Genomic DNA, 21,238 nt, shown 5'->3' on the forward strand with positions numbered 1-21,238 from the left:
ATTTTGCCATATATGAATAAATATTTTTTTTTAAAAAATCATAGTTTGGTGTCAGCAGCGCAAGGATTTCTCAGTTAAATAACTAAACAGTTAAAGAATTAAATGTACCCTAATAATATTTATTGGTCTTCTTTAAAGATGGAAGATAAACATCTCAGGATATTCTGTGAGCTTCTGGATTTAAAATGTGACAAAATGGCCCGGTGGCTGTGCCACAGAAAGATTGTCACCACCTCGGAGACCGTGGTAAAGCCAATGACGAGGGCACAGGCTGTCAACGCCAGGGATGCTCTGGCAAAGAAGATCTACTCCCATTTATTTGACTTCATTGTGGAAAGAATTAACCAAGCTCTGCAGTTCCCTGGCAAGCAACACACTTTCATTGGTGTTTTGGATATTTATGGGTAAGAATGTCTCTGGAAGCAGAGTGCCTTTTTTTTGGAGTAGGTGAAAAAGGCACTTTTTTGTGCTTGCAGTGAGTTTGAATGGGTTTGTTTTACTAAAAGGTCATGATCACGTAAGTTCTTTAGCACCCAGATTAGTGGAAGTCCTCTGCTGTAAATACCATATTTTTTTTTTGTGAATGAGGTTTAAAATTATCTTCTGATATGATACTTTTAGATTTAACTCTGGTTTTTCTAGCTTTATTGTGTCTGGTAACATTAGCATTTAGAGAAGTTTTGAAATTCCTTAGCATCTTCATTAGTCTTACCATTAGTTAATTGTCTTAGAAACATTAGGATATCTCCAAAGAGTTTCAGGGATGCTGCCATTTGATTTTGATGTCAAAGGATTTTTTTTCTTATTTGAATTGTGTTTCAGATTTGAAACGTTTGATGTGAACAGTTTTGAACAATTTTGTATCAATTATGCTAATGAAAAACTACAGCAGCAATTTAACCTGGTATGTTCTTTTTTTTTACAGTTCTTTATCTTATTTTGCTTCAGGGTGGATATTAGTAAATGCTGTTTGTGCTTGAGTGATGGATAGTGACTATCCAGTCATAAATAAAAATATTTTATTTTTATATGTAAACATAGGTATGCCTATATATAAATGAAAATATAGAAGTTTTTTTTTACAGACAGACAGCAATATACTCCAAAATATAATTTTTTTCTAATATACACAACAACTATGTACATGCAGACACTGTACTTATTGTCCCTTAATTTTAACCTTCTTTATGTTTTCATAATTTTTGCAAATCCAGCATGTCTTTAAACTTGAACAAGAAGAATATATGAAGGAAGATATCCCATGGACTTTAATAGACTTTTATGACAACCAGCCTGTCATTGACCTTATTGAAGCTAAAATGGGAATTTTAGAACTTCTGGATGAGGAATGCTTGGTAATTTAATATTTGCTAATTAAAATTTTAAAAAACCCAACAACTATATAGATTTTTACAAGTGGGGCTTGTAATCCATATTTTACCCTTTCCAATGGGAAATAGAGCATTTTCTTCAGAAAAGGAACATTAATGTTTGCCCTCTATTTGTCAATTTTGACTGTAAATTACTTATTCTATTTTCTCTTATAGTATTAATAACGTAAAACTGGATCTCAGAACTTAGCCAGGAGTAAGGCAGCAGCTTGTGGGGCAGTGCAGGACTGGAGCAGGCTGGGCAGGAGTGCACTGGGATCCTCATCCTTCTTCACTTCCTGGACTGGAGGGTGAGCAGCAGTTTGCTGCTGCTAGTCTTGCTCCAAGCAGCAATTTGGACTGCTCAGACCACAGGAAGCAATATTTTTTAAATTTAGTTAGTCTACAAATCACTATTTTTGATACAAAACCTTTGGGATTAATACAACCTTCTTTCCAAAGATGATTTGCTACAGAGAGCCACTGTTGGGTCTGAAGAGACAAAAGCTGGTTATGAGGCCTTGTGAATCCATGAGGGGTTTTATGCAGAGTGTTTATTGACTCAGCAGCTCTGCTGCTCTAACAGCCCTGTTAAAGAGATTGCCCTTCTTGTTCTTACAGTTGCCTCATGGAAAAGATGAAAACTGGCTTCAGAAGCTGTATAATAATTTTGTCAATAAAAATGCACTCTTTGAAAAGCCAAGGATGTCAAACACGTCTTTCATCATTCAACACTTTGCTGATAAGGTAGAGTGTAAACAACCCGGTATTGTTCCCTGTGCTTCTAGCAGTTGTTCATTCAGAAAAAAAACAAACTTAGGAAATATTAACCACACCTATTTGGAACTTCTATAAAATTGATCTCTAATACATAGTGCTATTTGTTTATTGGCAATACTGCCTGTAACATGCCATTTAAGTGTAAGAAGTGCTTAAGATAATGAATTTAAGAACATAAATCATCAAGATAAAAAAGCAGAAAAATAATAGAATGTATAAATAGAACAGTTACAGTTGTAGGTCATACACGTTTTAGTCTCAGTAATTTACATTTCAGATGTAGTATTCCTTTTTGGTGCCTTGATTTGAAATCATAGAATAATGAAGAAAGGAGGAAAGAAGTTCCTAATGAAGGCAGGAGGATTTGGATTCTGGCAATTTGTCCTGCTTCTAAATTTGCAGGATGTATGTATGTAATCTTGAGATAATGGACTGGGAAAAGCAGAGTTTCAGCCATTGTGTTACAGATTAATAAAGAGCTCTTGGCTACCACAGCTGGGAGAGTAAAAATTATTGTTTTTCCAACTGTTTGTTTATTTGTTGCTGAAAAGTTAATGATTTCACCTGTTTGCACAGGTAGAATATAAATGTGAAGGATTTCTGGAAAAAAACAGAGATACAGTACACGAAGTATTGATTGAAATCTTGAAAGAGAGCAAGGTTTGTGACAAACAGTAATGATTAATCTTCTGAATACCTGATTTTACTGGAATTAATTCAGATCTCATTTTAAAATGTTTCTTCTGTTATAGATTTTTAATAGGTCGAATATATTAATTTTGTCTGAATTTTTATTAATTTATTTAATATTATAGAAGTGTGTCTTTTTACCATCAAATAATATACAAGATGAAAAAACACAGTGTTCAACTTCCTTCATATTTGTGCATTTACTTTGCAAGTTATGTTGGGGTTTTCTTTTAATATCTCCCTTCAAGAGCATTTTGTAATCCTTGTAACTGAAAAACTTTTCATTTTTTTTTCCTGTAGTCATTACATGCAACTTTGATAGGTAGTTTACCATTAACAACTGCCGTTGTTTGTTCTTAAAAGAGATTAAGAGAATGCCAGGGCAAGGAAAACATCAGGTGTCTTATGTGTGCCTGCCACTTCCCATCTGCTTGTCCCTTTGAAGTCTATAGCCTTGAGACTTCAGGATTACTCTTAAGAAGCTAACTTCATCTGCCTTGAAAATATATTCATAATTTAAATTGCATATTGTGAAAACACAGCCTTAAGTGCTCTTATTTTTAGCTCTGCTCTGTGTTTATGTCTGTATTTGCTTATATGGAAATAGCTTTTGCAGACTGCTTTCACAGATGTTGAGTTTTGTATGTGAAATGTTTGAGTGCTTCATAATAGACTCAAAATCATTGCAACTCTTTTTTCAATTGTTGTTTGTTTGATACCCAGTTCAAAAGCCTGCAATACCTGGCCTAAGTATTAAGGGGTTTGCATTTTATGTTATAGTAAATGTAATTCTGATTACAATCATGCTGCAGTGTTTAACTCTGGTTCTTTCACCACACTTTTAGTTTCATCTGTGTGCAAATTTTTTTCAAGACAGTCCAGTGTCCATTTCACCTTTCAGTTCAACTATAAACGTCAAATCTGCCAGACCTGTTCTGAAATCACCCAACAAACAGCTCCGGACGACTGTGGGCAGTAAGGTACTGCAGAACCTGCTGTTCTGTGGTGTTTGTGCTTTCTGGGAAATGCTGGGCAGTCTGAGACTGGGTTCTGTCACTGCTCATGGGGGACTGTCCAGTTTTCAGGACAGCAAGAGCCACAGGGCAGTGCTCCAGTCTGGGTATAATAGGTGTGTTTATTTTATATATAGGAGACTGTTTGATACAGCCACAGTCTTCAATTTCCTGCATTTAAGATCTAAACCCTATCTCCCAGTGTCCAGCCAAAACCTAACAAATAACTAAAAGACCAAGATTTGACTTTTAACTGAAATGTTTCATTAACAAAACTCTTATGTCTGGTATTTTCCAGTTCCGGAATTCTTTGTCTTTACTTATGGTGACACTCAATGCAACTACTCCTCATTATGTGAGATGCATAAAGCCAAATGATGAGAAATTGCCCTTTGAGTAAGTATGTTAGTTGTGCTCAGCAGTGGTTTTCTGTATCATTGTAGTGGTGTGTCAGCAAGCTAAACTCTTATTGTTGAGAAACTTCCCATACAGAACATGGTTTTCCTTTCCAGATAGCTGAATTTGAAAAAAAAAATACTGTCTTCTTATAAAAATTGAATGTTTAAGTATCATTATTATTACCTTAAAAATCCTTTAACCTAGTATTTTTCAAGTTAGATACTAGTGCTTGTGTATTTGTCAGAACATTTTTAGGGTAAAAGTTTTCCTCCTTGGTTTAAGTTGATAAATATTTTGTACAGGTGTGTTGCCCTTATGCAGTATGGATTAACCCCAATTCATATTTAGAGAATAAAAACCTCTGCCATTTTCTTTGTGAAATTCCCTTTTGTCTGCAGAAATATTTGAAAGAGCTTTACAAGTCAGAAAAAGCATGAACAGTGTTGAACACAGCCCCAGATTTTTCCCCAGTTTTTATAGGGAAAAAACATTATAATGTGTTAATGCAGTCATATGTGGCAGATAATTTTCATAATTCCTATGACCAGATTGCTAACCAGTACCCTGTGAGTAGGAGTTAACTTTGATGCAGCTGTTGGGCTCTTTTGTGGGCAGATCTGTGGAAGCACTCTGGTGTCGGTTCTACAACTTCCAGCTGGCAGGCAGTGCACTGACAAATGAAATTAAAACTTTTATCATATAGGAGTAGGAGGGAAAAGGACAGCTTTGATTCTAAATTAAATCTTTTAAGTATATTCATTCATTTTCTTGTAGCCAGACAAACTCTTTCTATGCAAAACGTGTTACTGATGATATTATATCACTATCACTTCAGTGAGCTCTCATGATTCTGCAGTGAGGGCAGAAATTGCTTGGATACTGTAAAAATATGTCAGAATTAGACTAGAAGAGTGCACGAAGAGCTTCTGAAAGAACAATGTAATAATCTCCCAGCCACAGGGGTCTCTTGGCTAGTACTGAATTGACACTGGAGGTGTGCTCTGTGGGCATATCAGCTCTGGTCCAGAACAGGAAAGGGCCTGTCCTTTCCATGCCTTTTGTTTGTAGTTTTGAATCCAGGTATTAATGAGTAAATCCTGGTTTATTCATAATGAATGGGCTAAAGAATACCTTGAGAGTTACTTCCTAATGGGTTGCTGAGGGGGTTTATTTCTGTGTGTGTTTTGTGTTGGAAATGGAGCTATTGTTTACCACTTACTGCTATGAACTGTCACAGTTAATACTGAAAGGAAATAGGAATTTTAATGAGAGAAAAAAAATGCAGCCTTCCTTTGGTTTTGAGAAAGAAACAGAAAACCCAATTTTTAAAATATATTTATCTTTTTTAATAAGTTATATGGAGTAAGATACTATATAAGAAGCAGGGAGCTTTGTGCCCTATGAGCAGAAATATAAATCCAGTTGGTAGAATTGTTGTAAATATTACAGCAGGCCAAACCCAGCAGAAATGTAGAGTATAACACTGCTTTTTTTTAGATTTGATTCCAAGAGAGTTGCTCAGCAGCTGCGAGCATGTGGTGTTTTGGAAACTATTCGGATTAGTGCACAGAGCTACCCATCAAGGTAGGGATAGCAGTGAGCCTTCCTGTGCCAAAAAATACCTAGCTGTCCGTTAATTAAATTAATTTGTTAACTTCTAATTTTCCAGGTGGACTTACATTGAGTTTTTCAGCCGTTACAGCATTCTCATGACACAGCAGGAACTCTCCATAAATGACAAGAAACAGATTTGCAAGATTGTTTTGCAGAGGCTGATCCAGGTTGGTTTGTCTGCACCAACCAATAGATGCATTACAACATGTATTAGTAATAAAAGGTCTCTTTTGTCGAGGGTAGTATCTCTCCTCAGACAGGAAAGGTATTTACTGTTTTTATTTTTACTGTTTTTCCTGATTTACTGTGCTGTACAAAGGCTTGTGGGTCAGTGACCTTGTGCTGTGACAGTCATGATGTGGCCGTAGACAGACAATTTAACCACTCTCTGCTTAATATTGTCACTTGCAAAATGGAAGATATCTTGTATTTATATACCAGTAAACAATAAATGGTATATATTTGTCAAGTATCACAAGCACAAGAAGGGGTTTGATGGTGGAATGCAGCATATTGGAGAGCTGCTCAAAAATTTGCTATTTTGCATGTTGCTTCTCTTTGTTAGATGAGCCTGTGGTGGTGAGGCTGGTCCTGGTCAAGCCAGCACGGCAGGACTGAGCTCAGATTCAGGGATGTGTGACGCCAAACGCAGGCACACTTACTGAGCAGCTCTGGCACAGGCCAAGGGGGAGAGCTGGAACTTAAAAGCAGCCTCACCCCAAGTTCTGGCTCGTACAGCTCACTGGTTCCAGGCTAGAAACGTGCATCAAAAGTTGCTCATATGCTGGGCCCATGGAACCAGACTTGTAGGAGGAGGTGAAGAGGTTGCTTTTAAGGCCTTGATGATAAGTCCAGAGCCTCCCTTTAATTTTAGATCATGAGTGTACCGCTTTTGATGTTGTTCCCTGTGTCTTTCCTGCTAAGTGTGCTTCCCCCCTACAGACTCCTAAGCAGCAGAGAGGATATTCTTATTTAGGAAAAGCGTGTATTGAACAGAGCTTGCCTGAAGTGACAGTTTATAAAAGGAAAATAATATCTGGTCTACAAAACTAAACTAGAAACTTAACATACCTACTGTTTTCTCTTTTCAGGATCATAACCAATATCAATTCGGGAGAACCAAGATTTTTTTCCGAGCAGGGCAGGTTGCTTACTTGGAGAAGCTGCGCTCAGACAAGCTGAGGCAGGCGTGCATCCTGATCCAGAAGCGTGTCCGGGGCTGGCTGCAGCGGCGGCGGTTCCTGGCCGTGCGGGGAGCGGCGCTGACGGTGCAGCAGTACTTCCGCGGGCAGCGCACCGTCAGGTACCCCCGCCTGGGCTGGGCACTGCCTCCTGCGCCTGGCTGAGGGCACACAGCAGGTCCAGCCAGTGCCCCAAGTGTAGTCTCTATGAAAGAGCCATTCGGATTTTATTTCCATTTCCTCTTGATTGTAGTTATGAACTGAACGTGTTCAAGTTATTCAGCTGGTACGAGAGAAGTACCCCAGCAGGTTTCCAGTGTTGTCTGCCAGATTCCCAAGAGGCCTGTCTGCATGTGAGCTCAGTCCTGAGCTGATAATAGATGGCCCAGGTGGGCTTTCTGCTGAGCTTCAGAGCCAGAGAAGAAATCAGGGGTGTACAGATTAGTATGGACAAATTATTGCAAAGAAAGTGCACCAGGCATTGACAAAGCAGACTGAAAGATGGCTCTGTATAGGATTAGAGGTTTTCATAAAGAGACCATCAGAACAAACGCTTGTGGACACATTTAAAAGTTGGGGATAACTCCCTCTCACTTTGGTTGAAGAACAAGCTCTATTTTTGATAATGGATGCCTGGTTTTGATATCTTCTCTTTTTTCTGTGTGTGTATATAATTTGACTGATCAAGGCAATGAACATGAGAAATCCAATGTGACCTAATTACATTTTATTTTCTTTTGATTTAAGGCAAGCTATAACTGCAAGAAATCTGAAGCAAACATGGGCAGCCATAATTATTCAGAAATACTGTCGGGGTTACCTGGTCCGTAGACTTTGCCAGCTCATCCATGTGGCTGCTGTAACAATACAAGCTTACACAAGAGGATTTTTAGCAAGAAAAAAGTATCGGAAGGTACAGCCTATCAAACATCTTATTTCAGTAACTGGAAACAACTCGTGCTCTGTAAAAAAGATGAACACAATGGTAGTTATTCCCAATTCTCTACCTTTTGCATCTTATGTCGTATCTTCTGCTCTGTTTTTTGGTTTTTACCAAGATCTCTGTCTGGTTTATGCTGGATGCAGACCATTTACTGTGATTACTACAGTGGCTCAAATATGTCTGCAGTCTGGACAGTTCATTATTTTGATATTTCCGTGAGCTGCATTGCCCTCACCAGTGTGTGTAGACTCACAGACTGTCATAATTGGTGTGGATTGAGCTGATTACAGACAGGTGCTAATACTTTGTTTTCAAGATGCGTGAAGAGCAGAAAGCTGTGGTCCTCCAGAAATACGCCCGAGCGTGGCTCGCCAGGCGCCGGTTCCAGAACATTCGGCGCTTTGTGTTGAATATCCAGCTCTCATACAGAGTTCAGCAGCTGCAGAAAAAGATAGAAGAGCAGGTGAGGGGAAGCAGTCAGCTTCTGATTTGTACCAATTTTTTTTATCCTATCTGCTCTAGTCAAAGATGTTGAATTGAGAAGACAGGAGAACATGTAAGGGTTATGGTCCTTTATAATAAACTGCTAGACTTTCTACACCCAGGGTAGAAAGACTCATCTAGGGTTTCCTTGTATTTTTGGGTTAATTATGCAAATCAGAAGAGTCTGCAATTACCTTTCTGGGTTTTTTTACTGTTTCTTAAGTCCATCCAGTCTCTGGATGGGGTTGTTAGTGTTAGGATGAAGGGTGTGTGAGATATTCCTCTGGTGCAACACATTTTGTAACTTTGGGGAATTCAGCATTATGTTTATTTTGCAGCTTATTTTTGAGAGCCATTCCAGCCAAATTGTCTTTTAAATGGTAGTTTTAATCTAGCTGATGGAAACAGTCCTGGGTGGAAATAATCATGACTGATATGGGGTGGAGAGCAGAAGTAGGTCAAGTATTCCCTTTAAAATTCTATGGAACAGTTTCAGTGCATTTTTCTGTTTCCTTTTACCCTGCTCTGCTCATTGTAGAGTAGAGAAAATCATGGTTTGCTGGAACGATTGACCAATCTGGCTTCAGCTCATATGAATGACGTGGATACAATTCAGAAACTTGAATCAGAACTGGAAAAATTAACTGCTCAAAAGAGAACATATGAAGAGAAAGGGAAAAAATATAAAGAGGACAGTGAGCAGGTAAATTACAATTGCCATCTGTGTGCTTTTATTTTTAAATGATGTTTTCAGTTACAGGATTTATCAAATGCATGATTTGAGAATTTCTAAGTAACTATACTCTTTTGGGGGGAGGCAGCAGGGAAGGAAGAGAGTCCATTTGTGCTTCTTAAAATGTAATATCTCCTGTGATCTATTTCTTCCTCCTTTGTAATTTGTATATTTTTCTTACTTTTTGCCTGTACAGAAAATCTTAAAACTTGAGAATCAGAATAAAGAATTACAAGAACAGAAGGAGACCTTAGAAATAAAACTCCAAGAAAAAACCGAGGAAATGAAAGGTACAATAACTAAAGGGAGTTTCAAAGGAGTCATAGTGGGGTAAAGTCAGGTTTCCAGCAAAAGTTAATTACTTTTGTTCTAATAAAAGCAATATAAATGCTGAAATTGTAGTAAATTGAAAGTTGGTTCATCTTTTGCTTAGAATGTGTAGCACAAGTGTGCAAATTCTTTTTATTTAATAGTTAAATTAAATTTGTTCTTTCAGTAGCAGAAACTCTCCTCCTGTTATGTGTCATTTTTCATACACATATATTCCTTCAAAGTGTAGCTTCATCTTTGCTTCTTTAATACACTACTTTTAGGAATCTAATTTCAAAGGACACAAGCAATACTTTAAATATACTTTAGATGTATAACTGCACAATTTGGTGATTCAGAATATTTTTGTTTCTATAGTGTTACTTGTAAAATGTACTGTGATAATTTTTGGCACTTGAGAGTAATTTCAACCTCAGAATATGTTAAGGATTACTTATTAAAACAAAGCTTCTAGTTTTGGTCATGCTTTTTTAATAAATGGACACAATTGCATGAAGGTCTTTGAAATATTAAAATTTTTTGACAGAGAAAATGGATGACCTCACACAGCAACTCTTCAATGATGTACAAAAAGAAGAAAACCAGCGAATGTATGTAATCTGAATGTTATTTCCTGGAAACAGCATTCATTTTTTCTCTTTCCCTCCCTTTCTTTCTCCTGCAAATGTATTATGCTGACATCACTCATTAATCTGTCCATGTTCTTGGGCATTAGTGCTGGTACTGAAGTGCTTCCTGCAGAGTTTAGGAAAAGCACATTCTTGTTTGTGGGTGAGTCATATGCAGGAAATCAGACTGTTCTTGCTTTTGCAGTTTCGTGTCTTTTCATGTGTCTCTGGGAATTGAAAGGCAACTCTGATCATAATGGTTTCTTTGGAGATGTCCTCAGAATTTGGTCAGGAGTGGAAGAGCAGCTGATGGCCACACCAGTCAGAACTCCTGAGAAGTGACTGTGGAAGGACAGAATGGAAGGATTCACTGTGAGGGAAAGGCAGTGTTTGTAAAGGACATTCAGTTAAAAATATAAAGGAAAAAACTTTTTTTTCCCCCTTAGGTATTTAATTTTCAGTAAAAATCCTGTTATTAATCAACAAATGGCTGTTGCTTTCAGCATGCTTTTCTTGGATCTAGTGGTTATTTCCCAATAACTTTTCCAGTCCAGGACAGAGAACCTTCAGTACCAGAGAAATGCTGTTCTCTGAAGTGTGAAGAGAGCAATCAGTCACTGCTCCTGAGGGCTGGAAGCTCTGTGGTGCTCCAGCTCAGTCTGATTTCAGCTGCCAATAACTTAGACTATATTAAGAGGAATTCTTTTGCTAGTTTTTCTGGTTTGCTCATTACCTGTGTGATGCTGGAAGCAAATCCAGCAGAAATATACTGTAAAGTGTAAGAGACTGTAAAGAAAAACTAAATATACTAAAACTGTAAGAAAATATAGAGATGTTCTCTTCCCATTATCATCCATTATGTGGGTGGGTTCTGAGGATGTAGGATAGCATATTCAAGTAATTATGGTTCATTTAAATGTTCTTCAAGGAAGCATGTCCTTCAAATTAAAGCTAAAGCAAAGCCCACTTTTTCACTTATGAATGTAGATGAATAAAATTACCTTTTCATTGTGTTCTTTAGGATACTTGAGAAAAATTTCCAAAACCAGAAGCAGGACTATGAAAAGGAGATTGAATTGCTCAAGGGAGAAATTAAGATTCTGAAAGAAGAAAAAACTCAGTTACAGCAACAAATTCAGCAAGAAATTATCATTCAGGATGGCTTGAAAATGGAAGTAGGACAGCTTACAAAACAAGCACAGGTAAAGCATGATGCATTTAATTTTGGAGCCTTTACTAGAGAAAGAAAGTGGAGAATGTGCATGTTTAGTTTATAGATTATCTTCACTAATTTTTTTATTTCCAGTCCATTTTTAGAAGAAGCTGTAGTTAATAAGCTGTATTTGATACATCACTATATTGCATTGTTTTCATGTAGTAGACAATGCAAGTTGCTGCTCGCAGTAATAACTGCATGTTTTCAAGAGTAATTGTGCTTTAATATTTATAAATTTAAATATATAGATCTGTTTTCCTTCCATTTTCCTGAAAAAAGTATTAATTTCTCAGGGGATTTTCCATATATGTAGTTTATAAACTGAACCTTAAATTAGTGTTAAGTCACATTTTTGTTCTCTGAGTCAATTTCATGGCACAAACATTTTTTTAGTACCTCACATTACTGTTCTGCTCTGATGCTTTAAACACAACACATTTTAAGCTTTTCACCATATTAACTTGTTCTTAATTGTAATTATGATTTAACTGATACTCAGCCTTTGTCACCCACTCCTTGTGTCAATATATGATTTCTCTTTGATTCAGAAAATACCTGAGCTGCAAAAGGAAATCGAACTTCTTCAGACACAGAAATTGGATGTTGAAAAGCAGGCCCACTCACAGAAGAGAGAATTGAGGGGTAAGCCTCATACCAGGCAGTGCAGAGAATTCCTAACTGCCATTGAGCCAGGCCAGTTGAAATTGATCTCTTCGATGTCAGCTATGACAACTCCAGTTCTCTTTCCCATCCCATGGTGGTTTAATTCCATTCATCCGTATATATACAGTGTACAAAGTGGTCACTGACCACTGAGATCTGGGGCACCCCTTTGAGGAAACTCTGAATTCAGACATTTCTCCTTTGTGTTTAGAAATAAATGTGAATTATTTAAACTTCACCTAAAATTTATACTTCACTTGGAGTTTAAGAAGTGACCCAAAAATGTGTAAACAATACATTATCTAGTTTTCATTCATCCTGTCCTTTGTCCTAGGTCTAATAATGTCAAATACACTTAAATAACTTGCTGAGTTGGGTTCTCTTTGGAAAAATGTACTTAAGAAGCTCTACTACTGTGAACTTTGTTTAATGATAATAATGTCATAGAGCAAACCTGTATTTGCAGCATTTAATGTAGTAACCTAGCACAAGATGATAAATCATCTGTACAGCTCTAGGAGTTGCCCAGATTCAGACCAGGAAGATGTAACTTTGAACTGAAAGTTCAGGAAAAAAGCAGTATTGGTGGTACATCAACCTAATGCTACTACATGTACTAGAGTAGAACTGAGTCCCTTATGGTATTCCTCTGGTAAATCAGATATATTTACTGAGTACCAGGGAAGAACCTTGTTAGATTTAGGAAGAGGATGGTTTGATCTTTATAATGAAACATGCAGAGAAAATAATGAATTTTATAAACTTTGTGGGTTTTTTTTTTTCCAGAAAAGATGTCAGAAGTTACAAAGCAGCTTCTTGAAAGTTATGATTTTGAAGATGTAAGAAGCAGGTAATTTTGTTCTGAGGCATCTTCAAATATGCTTAAGAAATGTGTTATGGTCATCTGCACACTAATGGTTCTGCCTTGCATTCTAGACTCTCTACAGAGGATCTGGAACACTTAAATGAGGATGGAGAGCTGTGGTTTGCTTATGAGGGCTTGAAAAAAGCCACAAGGTTAGTTCAGTTCTTCAGTGTTCCCATAACTCCAAGCTGTGACCTAGAATATAAATCAAAAGATCAGTGGGTAACAAAGATTACAGTGTAATGCTGAACTTCTGTTAAGGAAATGAACAAGCACTACATTATATGATGAGCTGAGCAGTTTAAAATCAGAAGATGAATAAACTTCTACTATGCCAGTGAGATAAGTGTGTATGTGTCAGTCAGGAAAATGTGTTTCCTCTGAGATATCATGCATAACTTTCAACTCCTTTAATGCACAGGTGATGTAATGGAATATCTCTGTGTTAATCATGGTACTTTGTTTTCACTTTTTATTAAATTTGACCCATTTAATCAAGGTCGTTCTACATCTGCCATGTTCTTTCTCCTTTTTGTTTTAACAGAGTATTGGAAAGCCATTTCCAGTCTCAGAAAGAAATATATGAGAAGGAGATTGAAGGTTTGAACTTTAAAGTTGAACATCTTAGTCAAGATATTAATCATCTACAAAAATTATTCCGAGAGGAAAATGACATAAATGATGGCATTCGGCTTGAAGTTAGCAGGCTAACTTCAGAAAATCTGGTAAGGCCCAGGTGTAGAAGTACACCCAGATGTGTTTGTGGCTCTCAAAATATTGTGGTCATGTGTTTGAAATCTCAAGGCTCAAACAAATGGGGCCATGTAAGGTGGCACATGCCTGAGGCTCTTTCCCTGCCTGCTGGGGTGGTGTGTAAGGAGACAGCCAAATTTACTGTCTGAGTGTCCAGCTTGCTGGGGCAGCCTCACAGAGACTTTTTGCCTTTCATTTGCATAAACCTGATTTTTCTCAGAAGCCTTCTCAAAGTTCTGAGGCTCTCCCCACCAGAGGGCAGCTGCACATTCCAAAACCAGCTACAGGCACGGCTGCAGAGCCTGACACAAAACTGTGCAAAACTGTCTGACACAAGGAACTCGTGTTGTTCCAGAAGATAGCATATGCCATATCATTTTTCTGAAAAATAATCGAAGAAATGTGTTCAAAACAGAGTTGCAGAAGTTGAAAATAAAAGGAAAAGTTATTTATGACATTATTATGGTAGCTGTTTTATGGAATGTTGAGGGGATTTTTTCACTGTTAATTGAACTAGGGAAATTAAAGTCATAGTGTAATTTCCTTTAAACTAGCACAGAACAATGGTAATAATGGGGAAAGTCCAACAATTTGATTAGATCAGTATTTAGTTTTTGAGAGTGGCCAGCAGCAAGTGCCTTCAGAAAAGTTAAACAAGTCAGGCAAGCAGAACCTCCCCAGAGCCCCCCTCTGGTTTGGACTGTCGGCAGTTCAGGGTCATGGGGTGACTTAGGAACTACGACAGGGATTTGAATAGAAGGAAGGTGCTGAAATACACAAATCTCCTTTTTCTTTAAAAGGTAATACCAGATCTTAAGCAGCAAGTTGCTGAACTTGAAAATCAAAAATTAGATCTTGAAAACCGTCTTCAAGAGCAGACCATGAAGTTGAAAGGTAATGGTCCCACTATGGTCCCCAGTCTTTCAGTTGTTTGAGGTGAACTTGATGAATTCCCTGGAACTGAACTTCTAAAAGCTGAATTAATATTCCAATATGACTTCATTGCCTTATTGCCTACTTTCTTCTTAGTAAAAATGGAAGAAATGCAATGAAAAATATGTGTTATAGCTCTTCTGAAAAAATCAGATACATGCAAATATGTGCTTTTTTTACCTTTTTGAGGTCAGTCAGTTCTGTGGTTTGGAAGTCTTCAAATGTATTCCATAGGGCTCTGCTAAGAATATGTGAAATGGAGTATGTCCTTTGGAAACAGTAAAAAGGAAAGATCATTTGGAATTTAAGGCATATTCTATGAGGTAGACTTAAGAGAATGCTGCAAAACACAGTGGGAGATAGAGGGAAAAGTTCTTCTTAACTTAGGAAAGCATGTTCTGATGAGGATTTGGAGTGTCTGTAACTGCAGTGTCTCCTAGGCAACTAATTTAAAATTTATGAGTAGTTTTTCTGCCAACTTCAAGAAGTTAGTAGTATCAAAATTCTTCATTCCATATAATTTTGTGTGGAATGGAGTAGTCACATATTTCTCTGATACATCATCTGGCAGGTCATTCAATTTCATTAGATGAAACAAAACTATGAGTGGATGAAAGATTTACTGAATACTAGTACTGAACAGGAAATACCTTTGGTTTTGTTGTTTCTGTTTTGTTTTGGGTTTTGCTGCCATTTATTATTTTAAAAATGGAAGAGATGTCGAATCGGCTGCACTATGAGCTAGAACGGGATAAGACACAAAGACGGTAATTTTTAAATTTTTTTTTTTTATAAGAAATGTCGCTATAAGATGCAGTTACAGAGTCACTTAAACTCTTATGAGTATTACATTCACTTAAGATTTGCCTTAGAGTGTTTTGTACAGTTAATAACTAATGGACAAGTATGATCTGGCTGTGCTTTCACAGAAGATTAAGAGACAAGACTTCTTACCTATTTTTAGAACTACTGAGGCCCAGAATGAAGTAGACATAAAAGAAAAAGAGAGTCTGAAGGACACAATCCAAGGAATTGAGGGGCTGAGCAATGGTTTGATGCAAGATGAAGTCCAGGGTGAACTACAAAGCAAGATAAAGCAAGTGACAACTCGACTTGCTGTGGAAAATATGGTGAGGAAATGAAATTATCATTAAGAAACTATACCTGAAATGCAGGATAAAAAGAATGAAATGATGGTGGTATGGATAGGAATGTGGTATGGATAGGATGTTTCTTCAAGTAATTGAGGGAGAAAAAAACATATTAGGGTGTTTCTTCCAGAAAATATAAGTAAAAGCACATCATAATATTAATTGTGGCAATAACATGAAGCAGTAGAAAATATTTTTGATTGTGTTTACTCTGAACTCACTGACTTTGATTATTACAGGATCTTGAAGAAAAGCTAGACATGAAAGACAGAATAATAAAAAAATTAGAAGATCAGATCAAAACTCTGACCAAGACTATTGAAAAATGTAAGATATTATTATGTGATTTATTTTGTTTAATAGCTTTGAGTGCTTGGTGTCTGTTTAAAGAAAAAATATTTCTTTTAAAGGGTGGAGTTTGGGGTGGAGCCTGTGAGCCTTCAAGTGGCAGATGATTCCTGGTGTGGAGTTAGTCTGTACAAAGCTCTTACAGACAAAGTAATTCTTCACTATAGGCTGCTCTCAAAAATATTGCAAAGTTGTCTAATGTAGGGGTGTAACTTTGCTGTTTTTCTTATTACTGCAAGTAATCCCACTGAATCCAGTGAAGCTATTCATGATTAATATAAATGTTACTTAACTCATAATGCCTGGAGCCATTAGCCATAAGAACATTAGTATGGACAGGGCCTGTACTCTATTACAGAGAAAACTGCTTTTCTCCAGTAGTTTGTTCTAACATGACCATTAGCTTAAGCATTAACCTGGAAGTAACAGTGCTTTTGTGTTTGACAGCCGAAGCCCACGTGCCCACTGTGCCCAAAGAGTATGTTGGAATGATGGAGTACAAAAAAGAGGATGAAGAAAGGATCATTCAGAATCTGATCCTCGGTATTTTAGTAAAACTTGGAGTTTTATAAATCATCAACAATATTCAGAACAGCATAACAAAAACTACACGGCGCCATATTTCACTTTCCTTCAAAGTTGCCTTTTTCCCCATTCTCTTACCACCAGTACAAATTTGTATTGCTCTCTTTCCAGTACCAGATATTTCAAGTACAGAAGTGCTTTATCTGTGTAAAAATAATTTCTCTGACTCTACATAATGCTGACTCTGTTGTCTTTCTTACTATTTATCCACCTCTAAAGCTATAAATCCCAAGAGCACACCAGGGACTTGAATTTACTTTCTTCCTGGTCATCTACTAAGTCTGTAAGTCACTGTGCTTATATCCATATGTGGTGGTTACTCTCCTGTCTGTCCTTGCTATGTCTTCCCTTCACTGAAAGGAACTGTACTTCATGTTTCTCTTGTAGAAGTATCAGTCTTGCTGCCAAACCAGCTTTTCTCATTAGCTTACAATTAATAGTGAATTTGACAAATTTTCCATGTACATTTGTACCATTATTAAATTAACAACACCTGCCTTTTATTCTCACTCCTTCTCACTTTTGAATGTTAATATTTTTGTGAACAAAGGTGTGGCCCTAAGCAATGCTGGAATTTGGTGGGGCATCCAGTGAGTAGTAAAATGTCATTTCCTTTTGAAATTGTCCTGCCTGGCATAACCATGCTGGACCTTGGAATTTGCTACAATACTCTCCTATCCCTCAGGAAAATATAATTAATGCTCATATGTGAGCAATACTGTTACAGAAGTTGTGAGAAACAAGCTATTCACCAGTAAGTCAGTTATCAAGTGACTGGTCACTGCAGAAAGGAACAGCATGGTGCTTGTCTTTTTTGGAATGATACGCTGAAAATCGGATTTTTACGTAATAAACCAGATGATTCTCCTCCATGCAGATTTAAAGCCACGTGGAGTTGTAGTTAATATGATACCTGGCCTTCCAGCTCACATCCTGTTCATGTGTGTGAGGTATGCAGATTACCTGAATGATGCTGACATGCTGAAGTCTTTCATGAATGTAACCATTGATGGCATCAAACAGGTTGTTAAGGTAGGAGCCATGTGTGATGGTACTGTACTGTGCTTTTTGATTTTTAACACAAGGGAATGCCAACACTTCCATGTGCTGGTGTTCCTAGAAGGGAGTGATAATCACTAGTGACATTTTTGAGGTTTGTAGTAGAATCCCTGTAAAGTCTCCAGGTAAGGTTCTGCTGTGCTGAATACAGAATCCACAGAATGCATTAATATAAATTATTTTTATCTGAAGATGTTATTGACAAAATCATTTAAAGTATTTTACATTTTACAATGAGTAGGTAATTAGGTGAAGTGCACCTGTGCTTTCAGCAGTTGTCAAAGTCAGAGGGACAAAAATGAAGGCTGATATGCCTGCCAGCAAGCTGGTAGTGGACCCTGGGGAGGTTTTTGCACTGCTTGGCTGCAGGTGTAATTCAACATGTCATCTGTACTGCAGCACTAGAACCCAAACTATTAAAATCAAATTGCCACCAGTGTACAAAATTAAATTATAAACAAAAATTGCTATGCTGTATGCATAACAAATTCAGCTCTATGAATGTTTTATTGTGGTTTTATAATGGAATGAAACACCAGACAAGGAGGAAGCACAGGCAGGAATGGACTGTGGTTTATGCAGTTGAACATGTTGTACAGAGGATGCCTATAAGTTTGCACGCAAACAAATTTATAGCACAGTTTATCCATTAGAGAAGCTTGTGTTTGCTCAACTAATAAAAATAAGAGATAGATAGTTAGAACTGTGTTTGTATGTAGTTCAGTTTCATTTGTGAATGCAGGTGTTGTTCACAGCTCTTTGCAGGAAGCACTCCAGCACACTACATATCCATAGGCACTGTAAAACTGTTTGTTCAGGCTTATTATTTAGCCTGTCATGTAAGAAAACTTAAGCAGTATTTACCAAACAAAAGAGGGGTCTTTGCTATGTGTTAGCCTGAAAACAGAGCAGGATTTGTTCAGCACCTTTCAGATGCTCAGTGCTCCTTCTGCTATAGATAGGCTCTGTTCTACCAATGCTGTAATGGTCTTAAATTTAATTATTGAATTAACTTTGTGAGACAATACCATAGTAAGACTGCTTTACTTACCATTTTCAGGGGCATTCAGAAGACTTTGAGATGTTGTCCTTTTGGCTTTCCAACACGTATTATTTTCTTAACTGCTTGAAGCAGTACAGCGGGGAAGAGGTAGGATTGATTTAATAAAATAATTCAATTACTTTTGGCAGATTTTAATTGAAATTTAAAATAGCATTAATTAATAACTATTCACCAGCTCACAAGTGTTCCTTACAGGTATTATATAGTTACATTGCTCTGCAGCGATGTTATGTGTCTTATACAAATAATAAGAATAGAATTAATGGATCAAGGGAAATGAAGGAAACATCGAAGGACTAAAATAGGTTTAAGCTGTGACATGGAAACTGCTACTTAATTTGAATCTTTCCACATGAGTTTAATTTGATCTGGACTTCAGATATCCAGCCATGTATATATATATATATATATAACAGTTCTACTATTTTATAATTAGGGCCATTCAGATAATTACTGCTACCAAAATAGAAGAACACTTCTGGAAAGAAGCAAAACAATAAACAGTTCAGGTTTTTCTCTTATTTCACTTGCTTGTTTAAGCTAAATCTCATCCTGAGATTCAAGTTTCTTTTAGTTCTTTTCTGTTGGAAACTCTTACTGTATTTTTAAGAGGTTTTATAGACTTGGGTGGCCTGAAGGGGGCTTAGAGACGCTTCTCTCATGGCCACGTGGGCTCACACAGAACCCAAACCTGTTAAACCTCATTACCAACACTCTGTAATTGGGGTTGCAGCAGTAGGGAAAGCTCTGAATCCAGAATTTGCTTTTAATCTCCATTCTAATGAATATTAAACACCTCACACAGGTTAGGATTTGGTGTAGACTTTTGAAGTCAGAACTTTGCTAATGAAAAGTCCAAAAATAATATCCCTTTGCAACAATTCGATGCAAATGGGGGGTTTTTTGTCATCACACGTGAAATAACTAAGTTGTTGGCCTTTTTTATGTTTTTAAGGTTTTTTTTTTTTGGGGTGGGTAGGGAAACGAGAGGCGAGCAGGGAGGGTTTGCTTAAGAGATCTAGGAGTTGCTCCAAAGTTCATTGACATCTATGCATGTCTTTGGCTTTAGGAGCAGAGCAAACGTCAGCATAAACTGGAAAATTAAGTCCAGAAAGCACCCATTGAAATTAGCTTTGACTCATTATGAGACTGTGTTCAGCCAGAGATAGAATGAGTAACTCCAACACATTGCAGTAACAATTTATAATTACCACATTATGTGATTTCTAATTGTATTTACAATTCACTTGTAGGAATTCATGAAGTATAACACTCCACGTCAGAATAAGAACTGTTTGAAGCATTTTGATCTCTCAGAATACAGACAAATTCTCAGTGATTTGGCCATTCAAATATATCACCAATTCATTATTGTAATGGAGAACAACATTCAGCATATGATTGGTAAGACAACAGCAATCCAAGAGCACCTAAATGTAGCTTGTGAAGCATATGAAGAAAGCTTGCTCAGTGAGGCAGAGGGTGGGACAGACTCCTTTCTCCTAATATTTATACTTAGCTGTTCCTACATGTGTGTTTCTACACATACAAATTTCACTGAATGGTACACTCCCAGAATTTTTCCTCAAAACTTCCTAGTCTAGGATAATACTGTGAATCTGAGCAACATCATACAAAAATAAAAGACTTTTTTAAAATTGTGTGCTCTGGAAGCCTTTGTCAGTATCTTATTTTTCTTGTAACAATTAACTTCTAAAATATCCTGAAAGCAGGTTTTGCTCAATAAGTAATGTAACTGAAGGGAGACTCAGGAATTTTGATTTTATCAGTTATTTTCTGTTGTATTTCAGTACCAGGCATGCTGGAATATGAAAGTCTTCAAGGAATTTCTGGCTTGAAACCTACAGGGTTCCGTAAACGTTCTTCTAGTATAGATGACACAGATACCTACACTATGACCTCTATCTTGCAGCAGCTCAGCTATTTTTATAGCACTATGTGTCAGAATGGCTTGGACTCTGAGCTCCTAAAGCAGGCAGTGAAGCAGCTTTTCTTCCTGATTGGAGCTGTCACCCTCAATAGCCTCTTCCTCCGCAAGGACATGTGCTCCTGTAGAAAAGGAATGCAGATAAGGTAAAGCCAGTGAAGTTTCAACAAGCCTGAGAATGAATTTTTAATACTTGTATGTAATGTCCTTTACCTCTAAGTCACCGATATTCTGTGATCATTCTGCTGGAAGTAGCCAATTGTTTTTACTTTTTTTGGAAAAGCAAATGTTCGTATTTTGGGCTGAGCTTTCTCAACATGACAACTATAAATTGTTCTTTCCATGGAAACACTAGTGGAGGAAAAGGCAGAGAAAATTGCAGTCTGCAGCTTAAAGTCAGACATGGTTAGGATTCTTTCCATGCTAGCTCATCCGTGATGTGACCAGCAGTATTTTTAATTCTTTCTTACCATAGTGAACAGGTGCAGTGTCCCAGGGCTGGCAGGGATA

At 37.2% G+C, this 21,238-nt stretch overlaps 1 protein-coding gene across 1 annotated transcript in view; it reads left to right on the forward strand.

The window, feature by feature from the left end:
* MYO5C (myosin VC) overlaps nucleotides 1-21,238 on the forward strand; it is a 33,083-nt gene that overhangs the window by 8,510 nt on the left and 3,335 nt on the right. Inside the window, exons 10-38 of the mRNA XM_030280971.4 lie at nucleotides 139-404; nucleotides 823-904; nucleotides 1,215-1,355; nucleotides 1,992-2,117; nucleotides 2,727-2,810; nucleotides 3,686-3,820; nucleotides 4,152-4,249; nucleotides 5,750-5,836; nucleotides 5,922-6,033; nucleotides 6,958-7,169; nucleotides 7,795-7,960; nucleotides 8,307-8,453; nucleotides 9,012-9,176; nucleotides 9,403-9,496; nucleotides 10,063-10,126; nucleotides 11,166-11,346; nucleotides 11,909-12,002; nucleotides 12,810-12,873; nucleotides 12,960-13,040; nucleotides 13,433-13,613; nucleotides 14,442-14,535; nucleotides 15,290-15,341; nucleotides 15,539-15,704; nucleotides 15,965-16,052; nucleotides 16,521-16,616; nucleotides 17,536-17,690; nucleotides 18,778-18,867; nucleotides 20,034-20,184; nucleotides 20,592-20,874. Coding sequence (XP_030136831.3) covers nucleotides 139-404; nucleotides 823-904; nucleotides 1,215-1,355; nucleotides 1,992-2,117; nucleotides 2,727-2,810; nucleotides 3,686-3,820; nucleotides 4,152-4,249; nucleotides 5,750-5,836; nucleotides 5,922-6,033; nucleotides 6,958-7,169; nucleotides 7,795-7,960; nucleotides 8,307-8,453; nucleotides 9,012-9,176; nucleotides 9,403-9,496; nucleotides 10,063-10,126; nucleotides 11,166-11,346; nucleotides 11,909-12,002; nucleotides 12,810-12,873; nucleotides 12,960-13,040; nucleotides 13,433-13,613; nucleotides 14,442-14,535; nucleotides 15,290-15,341; nucleotides 15,539-15,704; nucleotides 15,965-16,052; nucleotides 16,521-16,616; nucleotides 17,536-17,690; nucleotides 18,778-18,867; nucleotides 20,034-20,184; nucleotides 20,592-20,874 — 3,755 coding nt within the window. The remainder of the gene's footprint in view (nucleotides 1-138; nucleotides 405-822; nucleotides 905-1,214; nucleotides 1,356-1,991; nucleotides 2,118-2,726; nucleotides 2,811-3,685; nucleotides 3,821-4,151; nucleotides 4,250-5,749; nucleotides 5,837-5,921; nucleotides 6,034-6,957; nucleotides 7,170-7,794; nucleotides 7,961-8,306; nucleotides 8,454-9,011; nucleotides 9,177-9,402; nucleotides 9,497-10,062; nucleotides 10,127-11,165; nucleotides 11,347-11,908; nucleotides 12,003-12,809; nucleotides 12,874-12,959; nucleotides 13,041-13,432; nucleotides 13,614-14,441; nucleotides 14,536-15,289; nucleotides 15,342-15,538; nucleotides 15,705-15,964; nucleotides 16,053-16,520; nucleotides 16,617-17,535; nucleotides 17,691-18,777; nucleotides 18,868-20,033; nucleotides 20,185-20,591; nucleotides 20,875-21,238) is intronic.

This window comes from Taeniopygia guttata, chromosome 10, assembly GCF_048771995.1.
Source record: "Taeniopygia guttata chromosome 10, bTaeGut7.mat, whole genome shotgun sequence".
NCBI classification, from domain to species: Eukaryota; Metazoa; Chordata; class Aves; order Passeriformes; family Estrildidae; genus Taeniopygia; species Taeniopygia guttata.